The sequence below is a fragment of the Chionomys nivalis genome, chromosome 14, assembly GCF_950005125.1.
Source record: "Chionomys nivalis chromosome 14, mChiNiv1.1, whole genome shotgun sequence".
Lineage (NCBI taxonomy): Eukaryota > Metazoa > Chordata > Mammalia > Rodentia > Cricetidae > Chionomys > Chionomys nivalis.
In genome coordinates, this window is record NC_080099.1 from 40,511,157 (window position 1) to 40,524,765 (window position 13,609).

The window sequence follows — 13,609 nt, forward strand, 5'->3', positions numbered from 1 at the left end:
TGGTGTTGAAGAGGTAGCTGAGACCTACATACTGATCTGATGGCTGAGGGACACTGGGCTTGGCTCAGGCTTTTGAAACCTCAAAGCCCATCAGTGGCACACTTCTTCCAACTAATTCTTCTCAAGTACTGCTATTCCCTGATGACTAAGCATTCAAATATACAAGCCTATGGGCTATTCTTTGTCAAACTATGACAGTATTTTGAACGGTAGTAATAGCCAATACTTTAATATATGAACCTAAAAGAAAAGATAGTTTTATTAATTAATTCATTAGTCCACTTATTTATTTATTATGTGTATATGTGTTATGCCTATATGTGCACTACATATATATGTGGTGCTTGTGGAGGTCAGTTCTCCAGAAATTGAGTTACAGATGCCCGTGAGCTACCATATCGGTTCTGGAAACTGAACCCAGGTCCTCTGTAAGAGCAACAAGTGCTCTTAACTGCTGAGTCACCTGCTCAGTCAGATTCAATATTAACTGAGTTCACAAAATAATGCTGCAAAGTGGGCAGTCTTGTCGTCACTTCCAGATAAGGAAAGGCACAAAGAGGCTTCTGTTTTCTCAAGCTTGTGGCAGAATTGGGATTCAGAGTTGGCAGCTTTGCTCCATGATCTCTGATCCTGCACAGTGACCATGGCTCTAACTTAATTACATAGAGTGAAACATCAATATGTTAATAACCTGAAGAGCAAAAGCAGTGTGTGTTTTTCCACCTAAAATGGGAACTGTTTGTTAGTGGCACAGAGTCAGACATGTAAAACTTCTGAGCGTTTTACCCAAGTCAGCTTTATGAGGCTTGTGGTCTCATCCGGGGGAACAGAGTGTGAGTTAATTCTTTGCAGGCCAGTAAGGGGCAGGGTCGGAAAGAGACACCTAAGTGGGTTATACTCGGAAGAGTGGTTCTCAGCCTTCCAAATGCTGTGACCCTTTAATAAAGCTTCTCATGTTTGTCGACACTGCTTCATAACTATAATTTTGCTGCTGTTATTAATCATAATGTAAATATCTGATAGGCAGAATATCTGCTATGTGACCCCTGTAGGGGTGCGACCCTCAGGTTAAGAACCTGGTATAAACTCTTCATCTCCATGTGGAAGCTTGAGCGTGGAAGGGAATGTGTCTTCCTAGCCAAGCTGTCATTAGCTACAGCTCCAGAAGGACAACAGTACTAGACCCGGTTACACTTAGAGCCAGTATGTCACGAATATCAGTTGTGTTAACTGTATCAAAATAAAGTTATGGTTATAAATGTGATAACTGTTATTCTAAAGATATTTTTAGTTTGGTCTGTAAAGTACATTTAACTAGGGAAACTTGAAGCAAAATTTAATTGTCTTGGATGTTCCCCTTTCCTCCTTGTAGGTGATGTTGGTGGATGGATTTAAAGGACAGAAGATCCAGAACGTAAAGAAGACTATTCAGAAAAACATGATTGACGCTGTAGGTGGTAGCCTGTCCTCTGGGGACTGTTTGGGAAGAACGATTCACTGATTAGTAGACCTAAGAGTGTTATTAGCCATGAGTTTTGTAGTAGGACCTAGCACTATATAAAAAGATAGCATAGCTTTATGGCAGGAAATAGGCCTATTTGCAGTTCATCTAATTTGCATCTCCTGTTATAGGGATGAGGTTGCGTCCTAAGGCTGGCCTGTGCCATGTGTGGTAGTGCATACTGTCATCTCAGCATTTAGGAGGTAGGGGCAGGGAGCTCTCAACTCCATGACTAGCCTGGGCTTTGCAGACAGTGTTTCAACTCACCTTCTCCCCAACAAGAAGAAAGCACACCCACACCCAGACACAATCAAAGCTGATGTGCAGAGCACAGCCAGGCAGCTCTGGCGATGTCTTGACAGCGGCCACTTTAGAGTTGCGTACAGTGGTTGCATCCTTTTTCTGTGCTCCTTTGCTTTTTACCTCTGTATTTTGTTTTTCATCTCCATATTCCTCCTTTGATAGAACTTTGCTTAGCTACTTATCTCTTAAAGTTTTGATTTTTAACAGTCATCCTGACCCGTGATATGTAGACAGTGGTCTTTATGTTTACTAAATTCAAAAAGCAAAGGTTAGTGTATTGATTCATATCTGTAACCAGGAGGCAGAGACTTGAGAAACAGTACTGGCTCCAGAACGAAACAGGCTGGGAGAAGACTTGAGTTCTAGCCCCGGAATGCATACTTGCGTGATGGTGCATGCTGATATCCACTACTGGGGAGGTGGAAGCAGGCAGATCCCTGGGATTCACTTTACTGCCTGCTTAATGAATTCCAGGCCAGTGAGAGACCCTGTCTCAAAAGGAATAAAAAGAGATGGCCCCTAAAGAATGTTTTCTGGCTTCTACATGCACACAAACATACGTGCACATGCACACTGACAGAAAGCAGCCACATACTCGTCTTTTCACATTCTTTTCCATTTCTCTTTGGAGAGGACAGCCTTCGACTGTGTTGCTTATTTTAATACTGATCTCCTCTGTCACACTTCTGTTTCTGCCTCTATCTCTTGTTTCTCTGTCTCTCGCTCATGTTTTTTTTTTTTTTTCTGAGACATGGTCTCACTTTGTAGTTTAGACTGGCCTCGAACTTGTGGCAGTCCTCCTGCCTCAGCCTCCCAAACCAAATGCTGTGATTACAGATATGAGCCAATATGTCCAGCTTTCATAGATCTCTAGGTGTTTCTAATGTTATTTTTGTTGCTTTGTTTTGTTGAGAGAGGGTCTCCCAGTGTAGCGCAGACTACCACTTTTGGTTTTTCAAGACAGGGTTTCTCTGTCGTTTTGGAGCCTGTCCTGGAACTAGCTCTTGTAGACCAGGCTGGTCTCGAACTCACAAAGATCCGCCTGCCTCTGCCTCCCGAGTGCTGGGATTAAAGGCGTGCGCCACCACCGCCCGGCCAGTTTTTGTTTTGATGTTTCCTTAGGTTTAGCTATCAGCCAGTAACTTCCTATTATGGAAAAAAATACCCGGGCTGGAGAGATGGCTCAGCGGTTAAGAGCATTGCCTGCTCTTCCAAAGGTCCTGAGTTCAATTCCCAGCAACCACATGGTGGCTCACAACCATCTGTAATGAGGTCTGGTGCCCTCTTCTGGCCTGCAGACAGAATTTGTATACTAAATAAATAAATATTTAAAAAAAAGAAAAAAGAAAAAGAAAAAAAGAAAAAAAATACCCAAGAATTGGATTCTTTAATACCTCTTCTTATATCTTTTATATACTTCTTCATCTTTCATATTCATAATGTATTTATAATGTACACTACATTAGTCATTGTTTATACTTTTTTTTTTTTTTTTTTTTTGGTTTTTTGAGACAGGGTTTCTCTGTGGCTTTGGAGCCTGTCCTGGAACTAGCTCTTGTAGACCAGGCTGGTCTCGAACTCACAGAGATTCACCTGCCTCTGCCTCCCAAGTGCTGGGATTAAAGGCGTGCGCCACCACTACACGGCCATTGTTTATACTTTTGAGCCATGGCTAATCTGACTGTGGTATATAGTGAATATTTTATTCTGCAGTTTTTTCTTTTTTTAGAATTAATAGTTGCCCATGTACTTAACAACCTATTCCCAAACTTGCAGCTATGCATTTCTCCCAGCTTGTCCCTCGTTTCATCTTAGAGTGCTCTCCCAGTGCCTTTGGCCGCGTGGTCTGGATGGGTTGCTTTTTCACTGGTGGAGCAACTTGACTATTACAGATTACTTCTGCCACTCTCAAAGCTGGTCTCCTTGCTGTAATTCCATGGCTCGTCTCCTGTTTTTCCTGCTCATTTTGATAAGTTTGATAAGTTGTGTCTCTAGTAGCTTTTTGGTGAGCATAAATCTAGACGGTGTATGTCTTTCCGTATTTACCTTTGACTTTCTGGGTAGCAGTTCTGGACTGAGAAGTCTGGAAGTTGAGTGGGAGATTGGTAGAGATGGTACCAGCAGCTGGTGTGCTGACTTTCAAGTAATCTGCTGATTTTGCTGTGATGTCTGTGCTATGATTTGCCCCAGAGGATAAGCCTTTGACATACTGCTAGCACAGGTATGGGCGCAGTTGCTTTCTGCATGGCGAGTGTTCTAGTTTGTTTTCTGTGGCTGTGCTTGGGGAGGAAAGGGTTTATTTCAACTTGCACTTCTAAGTAATATTTTGTCACTGAGGGAAGTCAGGGCAGGAACAGAGGTAGGAACTGTGGAAGAAGGCTGCTCACTGGCTCATGCTCAGCTACCTTTCTTGCGCAAGCAGGCCCACTTGCGTAGAGATGGTGCTACCCACACCAGTCATCAATTAAAAACAAATGCCCACAGATCTAGGAAATTCCCCATGTGAGGTTCCCTCTTCTGGGTGACTATAGCTTGTCTAGCTGGCAATAAAAACTAATCAGCGCATAGATTAGGGTATCTGGGCTCCTAACCACGGTTTAAAATGTCAGCCTGTCCTCTCTTCAGCGTCATTGTTTTCTACTTGAAGAATCAGGCCGCACCACTCATTTCCGAGCGTTTGGAGGTTCAGCAGTGCAAATGGGGTTTCTCCTCAGCTTTTTCTTCTGCTGGTTAAGATTCAGCTAACTTTTCTTTCCTTTGTTTGATCCTTTTACTTGGGCTTGAACCCAGGACCTTGCACATACTTGCAACCCCTCTGCTGAGCTTTATCTCTGTTGGAAGAGTTATTATAGGCTCAGCCTTTTCTTTTCCCATTCTGCTCTTCTTTGTAGAATCAGTCCATCCCTCCATCTTTTTCATTGTCAGTTGGAATTGAAATTTTTTGATGGAGTTAAATATCTATTTCTAATCCACTGTGTACAAACCAAAAGCATAGCTTTTTAATGTAGAGTGAAGAATTGCATTATAATTACAGCTCATGACTCATTTTGTGAATAATAATACTGGATTTTAGTTTTAAAAGTTATCCTAGCTTGCTGGATGGGAGTGGTGCACACTTTAATCTCAGCACTTCAGAGGCAGAAGCAGGTGGATTTCTGTGAGTTTGAGGCCAGCCTGGTCTACAGAGCTAGTTCCAGGACAGCCAAGGCTACACAAACCATCTCAAAAAACCAAAGGAAAAAAAATCCTGGCTTTAAGTGTTTGGTCTTAAATGTATGAAGAGATAATTATATCAAGTTAAAAAATAAAATATCTTTTTTTTAAAGATTTATTTATTTATTATATACATAGTATTCAGCCTCCATGTATGCCTGTAGGCCAGAAGAGGGCACCAGATCTCATTACAGATCGTTGTGAACCACCAAGTGGTTGCTGGGATTTGAACTCAGGACCTCTGGAAGAGCAGTCAGTGCTCTTAACCTCTGAGCCATCTCTCCCCATAAAAAAATCATAATCATTTGAGTCCACATGATGATGCATACCTATCTCAGTACCTGGGGGTAGAGGCAGGAGAATCATAAGTTCAAGGTCATCCTCTGCTACATACCATGTTTGAGGCTAGCCTGGGCTAAATGAAACCTTGCCTCAATCAAAAATAAATAAATTGTGGTCAGTTTTCTATTTGGAACTGCATTTTTTTTATGATTCTAAATCTTATAATAAGGTTTTTCATGTTTATATTATTTTAAAAACTGGTGTCATGTATTTAGTTTTTAAAATTTTCTTTGTATTTTAATAACAAAGATAGAAGGTTATCTTAGGCAGCCACCTATCCAACCATAAGACTAGAAAGTGCTAAAATGATGAGTAGCCTGTGCAGTGGTCCACTTGATGACGTGTTCCGGAAGCAGATACTGCACAGAGAAGCAGACTCAGCCTGGGGAGGGGAGGCTTGATGGGACGTGACATCTGCCGTGTCTTTATTCACCTTCGTTTAGGGGGATGCACTTATCTACATGGAACCAGAAAAGCAAGTGATGTCGAGGTCTGCAGACGAATGTGTCGTGGCCCTGTGTGACCAGTGGTTAGTCCCTCCTACCACAAGATGATTCTGTCAGTCCCTGTGGTCATTTCCGACAGTGAGACAAGTTCCGTTTGTTCTCCCCCAGGTACCTGGATTATGGAGAGGAGAGCTGGAAGAAGGAGACATTTCAGAGTTTGAAGAACATGGAAACGTAAGATGGGGAAAACTGAAAGGGCGTGGGGATGAGACCCGTGGAGGATGATGAAAGCAAGCGCACCCTTTGGCCTTTGTTCTTAGGTTCTGCGAGGAGAGCAGGAAGAATTTTGAAGCTTCCTTAGACTGGCTACAAGAACATGCTTGCTCAAGGACGTATGGTTTAGGTCAGCAGAGTTTCCGCACTTCTGTTTGGATGACTTTGATAGATTGAAAATGCACATTTCAGCTGGGTGGTGGTGGCACAGGCTATTAATCCCAGCACTGGGGGGGAGGGGGAGTGCAGAGGCAGGTGGATCTCTGTGAGTTCAAGGCCAGCCTGGTCTACAGAGTGAGTTTTTAGGTCAGGCTCCAAAGCTACAGAGAAACCCTGTCTTAAAGAAAAAGAAAAGAAATGCACTTTTCCTCTTCCCCTTTCTTCTGATGTTTGCTAATTTGGAAGTGATAGGTTTTGGTTAGATGATGGGAAAGACTAGGATGTGGTTCCCTGTAATCTACCTAATGCTGGGTATGTCCTCTTCAACCCACATGGCTTTAGAGTATGATCTGTCTCTTATTTATACCTTGTGTCTGTGTGTGAGTGAGTGAGTGAGTGAGTGAGTGAGTGTGTGTGTGTGTGTGTGTGAGTGAGTGAGTGTGTGTGTGAGTGAGAATGGTGTATGTACAAGGAGTAGGCACATTTATGAGCAGAGTGTGGAGGCCAGTGGAATGTGTCTGGTGTCCCCTTCTGTCACTTTCTGGAGCTGGGTTAGCAGCCAGCAAGCCCCAGGATTTTCCTATCTCCCCAGTAGTGTCAAGGCTATGATAGTCAGTATCTCACATGGTACTGGGAACCAAATTCTGGTTTTTCTGTGTGGACAGCAAGTGCTCTTACTTACCAAACCCTCTCTCTAGTCCCATGGCATTTCTACTAAAGGACTCCAGAGGTTCACCCATTTTTGGTTTTGTGCAGTATTTTATCTTTAGAAATTATTAAGGTAGAATTTAGAGCTTCTTAGGGTTGGGGATATAACTCAATGATGAGTGCTTGATTCCTATGTGCATTTCTTAGCACCACAAACAAAATAGCAGCAACCCATATTCAGCAACAACAGAACTTGCTAGACTGTAGCCTTGAAGATGTGGCTTCTTCCAGTGGGCATCTCTTAGCTTTATTCAGCATTAATTTTTTCCCTGTTTGTCTTGCAGGCACTCGTCTGCCTTGGGATGAGCAATGGTTGATTGAATCACTGTCTGATTCCACTATTTACATGGCGTATTACACAGTTGCCCACCTGCTGCAGGGGAATGACCTGCAGGGGCAGGCAGAGTCTCCACTGGGCATCAGGTTGGTACATAGTTCAGGAGAAGAACTAGGCACATGTTGTGACATTTTGGTTTACATATTTAGAAATTCATTCTTTTTTTTTTTTTAATATTTATTTTATTTATTATGTATACAATATTCTTTCTGCGTGTATGCCTGAAGACCAGAAGAGGGCACCAGACCTCATTACAGATGGTTGTGAGCCACCATGTGGTTGCTGGGAATTGAACTCAGGACTGCTCTTAACCGCTGAGCCATCACTCCAGCTCCCAGAAATTCATTCTTCTATATTTATTTTTCTCAAGAATTTGGCTAGCAGGAGGCATTTACTTTTAATCCCAGGACTCAGGAGGCAGAGGTAGGCCACTCTGTGAGTTGAAGGCCAGCTTGATATACATAGTGGACAGCCAGGGCTACATAGTGCGATCCTGACTTTTTTTTTTTTTTGGTTAGCAGTCTTTTGTTACATTTTGCTTTCTTATTGTGCAACTGAGAAAGATGATTAAGTGGTTAACTAGCCCCTCCTGTGCTGTTATGCCTTCTTGACTCATAGGGGAGCGGTTTGCTCTTGTTTGATACGGTAACTAATTAAAATTTCAATTGATGATTAGGTGAAAATTCTGACTCTTTCAAAATAATAGTGCATTTGTTTGCCGTATTTCAATGCAGACCCCAGCAGATGACTAAGGATGTTTGGGATTATGTGTTCTTCAAGGATGCGCCATTTCCTAAGACTCAGATCCCAAAGGAGAAGCTGGATCAGCTGAAGCAGGAGTTTGAGTTCTGGTATCCAGTAGACCTTCGAGCCTCCGGCAAAGATCTGATTCCAAATCATCTTTCGTATTATATTTACAACCATGTGGCCATGTGGCCGGAACAGAGGTGAGTGCTCAAGTCTGTGTGGGCTGTGTTTTTTGATGGTCAATAAGGGTGTCTTCGAGTATCTTAAGGAATGGCTGTGGAGGGCTTGGATGGATTTGCACAGTGTGCCTTAATGTGGAATGTGCTTCTTCCTGGATGGACAGCCCAAAGAGTATGCTTTTTTTCAGGCATAAAGGGATAGTGATCTGTTTGGTGCAGGCATGCGGCAGTTTTCAGGCAGGTTGGAGAGTGCATAATGCAGTGTGTGAAGACAGAAGGCTGCTCATGACCTTTCACCCACTGTGGTACTTATTCTACTCTGCTGTAGCCCTGACTGTCCTGGAGCTCACTCTGTAGACTAGACTGGTCTGAACTCACAGAGTTCCTCCTGCCTTTGCCGCCCAAGTGCTGGGATTAAAGGTGTACGTCACCATCGCCTGGCTGTTTTCTGGTTTATTTTAGAACAAATATTTATGCATATTCTGGAAATTAGCTATATATTTGTATTCTTGCAAAGGTAACCACAGTATATGCGTTCTTTTTTCTTTTTGCATAATAGCATATTTTCAAGATCTTCCTGAGTTCATACCTGAGCTCTGCCTATGGTTTCAAAACAGTTGTAGTATTTTTGTTTTCATAACTCACAGAGATGGTCCTTTGGTTCTTTTCAATTGCTTCCTGTTGAAAACAGTAGCACAGCACAGGGAGGACTTCTGTGGGATGAGCCAAGCCTTGTTTTTGAGCCCTAGACCTTCAAAGCAAAAGCTGCCTACAATTGTAGCGCCATGGCTTTGTTTCAACAAACTGCTCATTGTTAACATTTACCTCAAGATACCATGGGGAGCTATAATCCTGTTTTTCTTTTTGTTTTCTGTTTTGCAACATGTGCCTGTGAAGTGACAAGTGGCCTGTGGCTGTGCGAGCAAATGGACACCTGCTGCTCAACTCAGAGAAGGTGAGACTCCAGGCCAGGCTTTTCAACCGAGGAAGAAGAAAATAAACAGTAAAAGAACTAGTTAGAGTTAAGAAAAGTTACCTAAACTCCTTAGGACTAATAGCATTAAATAAATTTTAATCTTTGAGTAAGCACAACAGGTTTGTTATGATAATGGGATTCAGAATGATACAAATTAGGATTGGAGGGGAGCAATGAAGCAAAGGCAGTGAGGACAGGAAGCTTAAAAAATTAGCATTGTGACCCATCAGATGCCTCTTACCAACGGAGAGTGTAATCAGAGGTTTCTCTCCTTCCCACATGTTCCCAAATACCTCAAACTGCTTCCTAACATGGAGGCTTATAAATTATAAGTGCTTGGCCAATAGCTCAGGCTTGTTACTAGCTAACTCTTACACTTAAATTAACCCATATTTCTATATTTATGCTCTGCCACATGGAGGTACCTTTATTAGCATGCCATGTTCATCTCTTACTCCCTCTGCGACTCCCTGACCTGCGTTTCCTCTTCCTAGAATTCTTCTAGTCTGGCTCTAGCCCTCAATCTCTTCCTGCCCAGTTATCGGCCAATCAGCTTTTATTAGCAAATGAGAGTAATACATATTCATAGTATAGAAAAGGATTGTTCCACATCAGGAGAGAATGCCTGGTGCTTTTTGTTTGCTACTGTGACTTACAGTTCTTGAAGAACAATAGAATTTGGAGCTTTAGGGATTTTTATATATCTTGTAATGTTAATACTGTTCCTGCTTACACTGCTACTCCCAACATGCTTAGGAATATTTTTCCTTTTGCTGGTTGTGTAGGATTTATCTCAGTAAGTCAGTTTTCTAATAAAAAGTTAGACAGCCTCTCCTCACTTGTCCCTCTAATGCCTGCTCAGCAGAAACCACAAAAAGACAATCTCAAAAGTGGCTGCATTTATTTCTGAATTAATAAGCTAGGTTCATTGACCAACTAATAAATTTATTGTAACCAATAGAATAGTAATGACAGGGCTACTGTTTCAGTAGAGCTGGAGGACAGCTCAACCCGTGCAGCTCTTTTCGTACCCATGTCACTACAGCTCCAAGGACCCAAGCTCCATTCTGGACTCTGTGGGCATGTCCACGCTCACACACACTCAAATCCTCACACATACATAAATGAAATGGAAAGAAATCTTTATAAGTGTTATAGTGGAAATAGATACGGATTTGAACAAACATCAGTTGGTATACATTACAGTATGCAGTGTCAGATACAGCCAGTACCCTAAGAGCAAAAGGTGAATTTTAAAAGTTCTCCTGCAGTGGGCATGGTGGTATGCACCTTTCATCTTAGCACTTAGGAGGCAGAGGCAGATAGTAGCTCTCTATGAGTTCCTGGCCTGCAAGGGTTACGTGGTGAGACGCTATTTGAATATAGCATTTTTTTTCAATCTGCTGTAAATGCTGCTTCTCTATAGCTGAAGTTCATGAAAGTCTCACTCTACCCTCAAACTCACAGAGATCCACTTGCCTTTGCCTGCCAAGTGCTGGGATTAAAGGCACACGCCACCACTGCCCACCTCATTTATGTATATTCTTATTAATGCTTGAATACTGCTTTCTTTTCCAGATGTCAAAATCTACGGGCAACTTCCTCACTTTGAGCCAAGCTGTTGACAAATTTTCAGCTGATGGTGAGTATACATTTTTATCCTTGCTGTTATTCAGATAGGGCTGCAGAGGATAGGTTAAAATTGTGGTTTATTCTTTTGCTTTTATCAAAAATTTAAATATTCATGTTTTCTTTGTGGATAAGCAGCACAGTATATAAATTAAAACAGCAGAATATATTGCTGATATAATCTTTTCAAGAAAAAGCTCAATACGTTCAGAGTCGTAAAGATGTTTATTTTTTTGTGTGTCTGTGTATGGCGCATATATGAGTGTGAGCACGCTTGTACTGTGGTGCATATGTGTAGGTCACATGACAACTTTTTTTTCATGACATTGTCAACAATGAACAGATGACAGGTGTTTGGAGCTGATATTTTCTCTCCACCTTGTTTTAAGGCAGGATCTCTCTTGTTTCTCTGTATGCTTCAGGCTAGCTGGCCAGAAAACTTGGGGTGATTCTCCTCTTTCTACCTCTCATCTCCCCATAGTAATTCTGGGATTATAGATGGGTTCTACCACATTTGGCTTTTTTATGTGTGTTCTGGAGATTTTTGGGTCATCAGACCTGCCAAACACTTAACCTAAGGAACCATCTTGACAGCCCTACAGTTTTTCTTAAAATATTTTGTTTTTTAAAATTAAAATATTATTGCATCATTTTCCCTTCTAATTCCTCCCTACAACTCTTCCCATGTACACCCTAACCCCTACTTTCTCTTACATTCATGACCTTTTTTTCTTTTGTTGTTGTTACGTACATATTTCTTTTGTTTTTCAAGACAGGGTTTCTCTGTGTAGCCCTGGCTACACTCTGTAGACCAGCCTGGCCTGGAACTCACAGAGGTCTACCTGCCTTTGCCTCCCAGATGCTGGAATTAAAGGCGGCACTACCACCACCTGTTCATATTTCTTAATATATAAATTATACCCTACTTAGTCTGTGAGATGTTACTTTTTGTATTTGATTTCAGGGTTGACTACTTGGTATTAGATGACCAATGAGGGTGGAAGGGCTTCCCTGGCCTAGAGTGTTTGTGTGGTCCAGGGTCCCTCAATGTGGCTTGTGTGACAAAACTTTCTGGGCAGACTCAGCACACACATCTGCTTACCCTAGACAGGGATCCCATGACAAACCAAAATTTGGATACCTTCTATATTTCAAAATACAGAAACCAGACTTTGGTGAACCAAAGTTTTATTGGGGTTATTTACAGAGCAGAAATGACTCAACGACAGCTCTATCACCCACCACAGCTCACAAGGCTGGGAACATGAAGCACAGTACACAGCCTGCACAGCTCAGCAGGCTGGAGGGTGTCCTTTCCAGGTGGTCCAAACCTCTTCCAGGCCGCTATCTGGTCTCAGAGTCTTCTGTGCAGCTTTTCTCCTATGAGAGCCTTGTTTGCAGCTCAGCTTTAGTCTGTCTGATTGTGGCTCTCAGCTTTTCTTGTTTACTCTGGCAGGGAGGGGCCTAGTGAATCTGGTCAGTTTTAGGGACTTCCTGAAGCTACTTTGAGTTGTTCACATTCCTGTTTAAAGAGTTTCTCTTTAGGATAGAATGTTTCAATCTCACAAGAAACTGTTCACAACCTCCACACCCTCCTCCAGCTCTTAATGTTCTTTCTGTTTCCTCTTGGCAATGGTCCCTGAGCCTGGGGGTGGTGGTGGTGGTGGTGGTGACTGTAAATATTCACCTATGACAAAGAAATAGGCCACATGTCACAGTAGCAGTCACTTGTTCTCAGCAGCGGCACCAGTGGTTATGAGTTGAGGCTGACAACAGTGATCTGTGGGTGTGAAGGCGCATGTATAGAAGGCGTAGGACGGCCATCAAATAAAACAATAGAAATTGCTTTCCCATTGTGACTTATGACCTTCCCAGCCGCAGGTTTTATCCTGGCTTAGAGTACCAGATGTGAATTTCCCCTTTTAGAGTAGATCTTAAATCTGACTGGAAGGTGTTGGTCTCACCCATGCTCGCCGAGCCACTGTTGCACAAGCAGGCACATCCTGCCTGGCATAGCGAATTTTAGCCAAACAGGAGGCCTGGTGACAGTGCTCCACCAGCAGCCTCCATAGCCCCCTCGGAAACTACAGCAGCCAGCCAGCTGGGTAAGAGTTTCCTGTTCATTCCTGGCTAATTTCCCCATGTCCCACAGCCAAAGGATACACATGTGGTGTCTTTGGCAACAGCATCTTACAGTCTAGTCCTAGCCTACAACCAACAGAAGTAATGGTAGCTACTTAGCTTTTCTGATTTGTGAGGTCTCGGGGGCTCCCCTGGCCAATAATTCATAGAAACATAGCCCACTCTTAGCACTAGAGTTTTTATTCAGTAGCCTTCTGACCCCAGGGAGTGTCCTTTTTTACCCATGGAGAAGGTACCTTTTGGAATTTTCCCCCTGTAATTAACTTAGCCCCAGTTGGGTTGCAGAGCAGTTAGAAGTACCTTTGCACTGGTTGTCTCTCTGATGGCTTCTAAATCTGCAAAACCTTAGAGGTTAGCATTATCATCTAGATTACAAAACCTTTCCCAGAGGATGAGCAGGACAAGGCAGCATCCCGAACCACCATTCCATCGCAAGTAGTGGGGTTAAAAGATAACCTGTCATCTGTTCTCAGCAAGTGTCCAGTGACCCCAGAGGTTCACAGCTATAAATACTAAAGTCAGACAGCAAGGTCTGATACAGCGTGGAAAGGTTTTATTAGTTTGTGTCAATTGCTTCCTCCACAGATCAAGGTTGGGTAGAAAGCTTAGATAGGAGGTGCTAATTTTGTTAGCTCCCTCTAATCCCTAGTTACT

General features: G+C 42.6%; 1 protein-coding gene across 1 annotated transcript in view; it reads left to right on the plus strand.

Moving 5' to 3' along the window:
- Nucleotides 1-13,609, plus strand: part of Lars1 (leucyl-tRNA synthetase 1) — a 57,642-nt gene that overhangs the window by 22,647 nt on the left and 21,386 nt on the right. Inside the window, exons 15-22 of the mRNA XM_057788959.1 lie at nucleotides 1,373-1,450; nucleotides 5,803-5,888; nucleotides 5,974-6,039; nucleotides 6,126-6,208; nucleotides 7,230-7,368; nucleotides 8,017-8,229; nucleotides 9,106-9,163; nucleotides 10,763-10,826. Coding sequence (XP_057644942.1) covers nucleotides 1,373-1,450; nucleotides 5,803-5,888; nucleotides 5,974-6,039; nucleotides 6,126-6,208; nucleotides 7,230-7,368; nucleotides 8,017-8,229; nucleotides 9,106-9,163; nucleotides 10,763-10,826 — 787 coding nt within the window. The remainder of the gene's footprint in view (nucleotides 1-1,372; nucleotides 1,451-5,802; nucleotides 5,889-5,973; nucleotides 6,040-6,125; nucleotides 6,209-7,229; nucleotides 7,369-8,016; nucleotides 8,230-9,105; nucleotides 9,164-10,762; nucleotides 10,827-13,609) is intronic.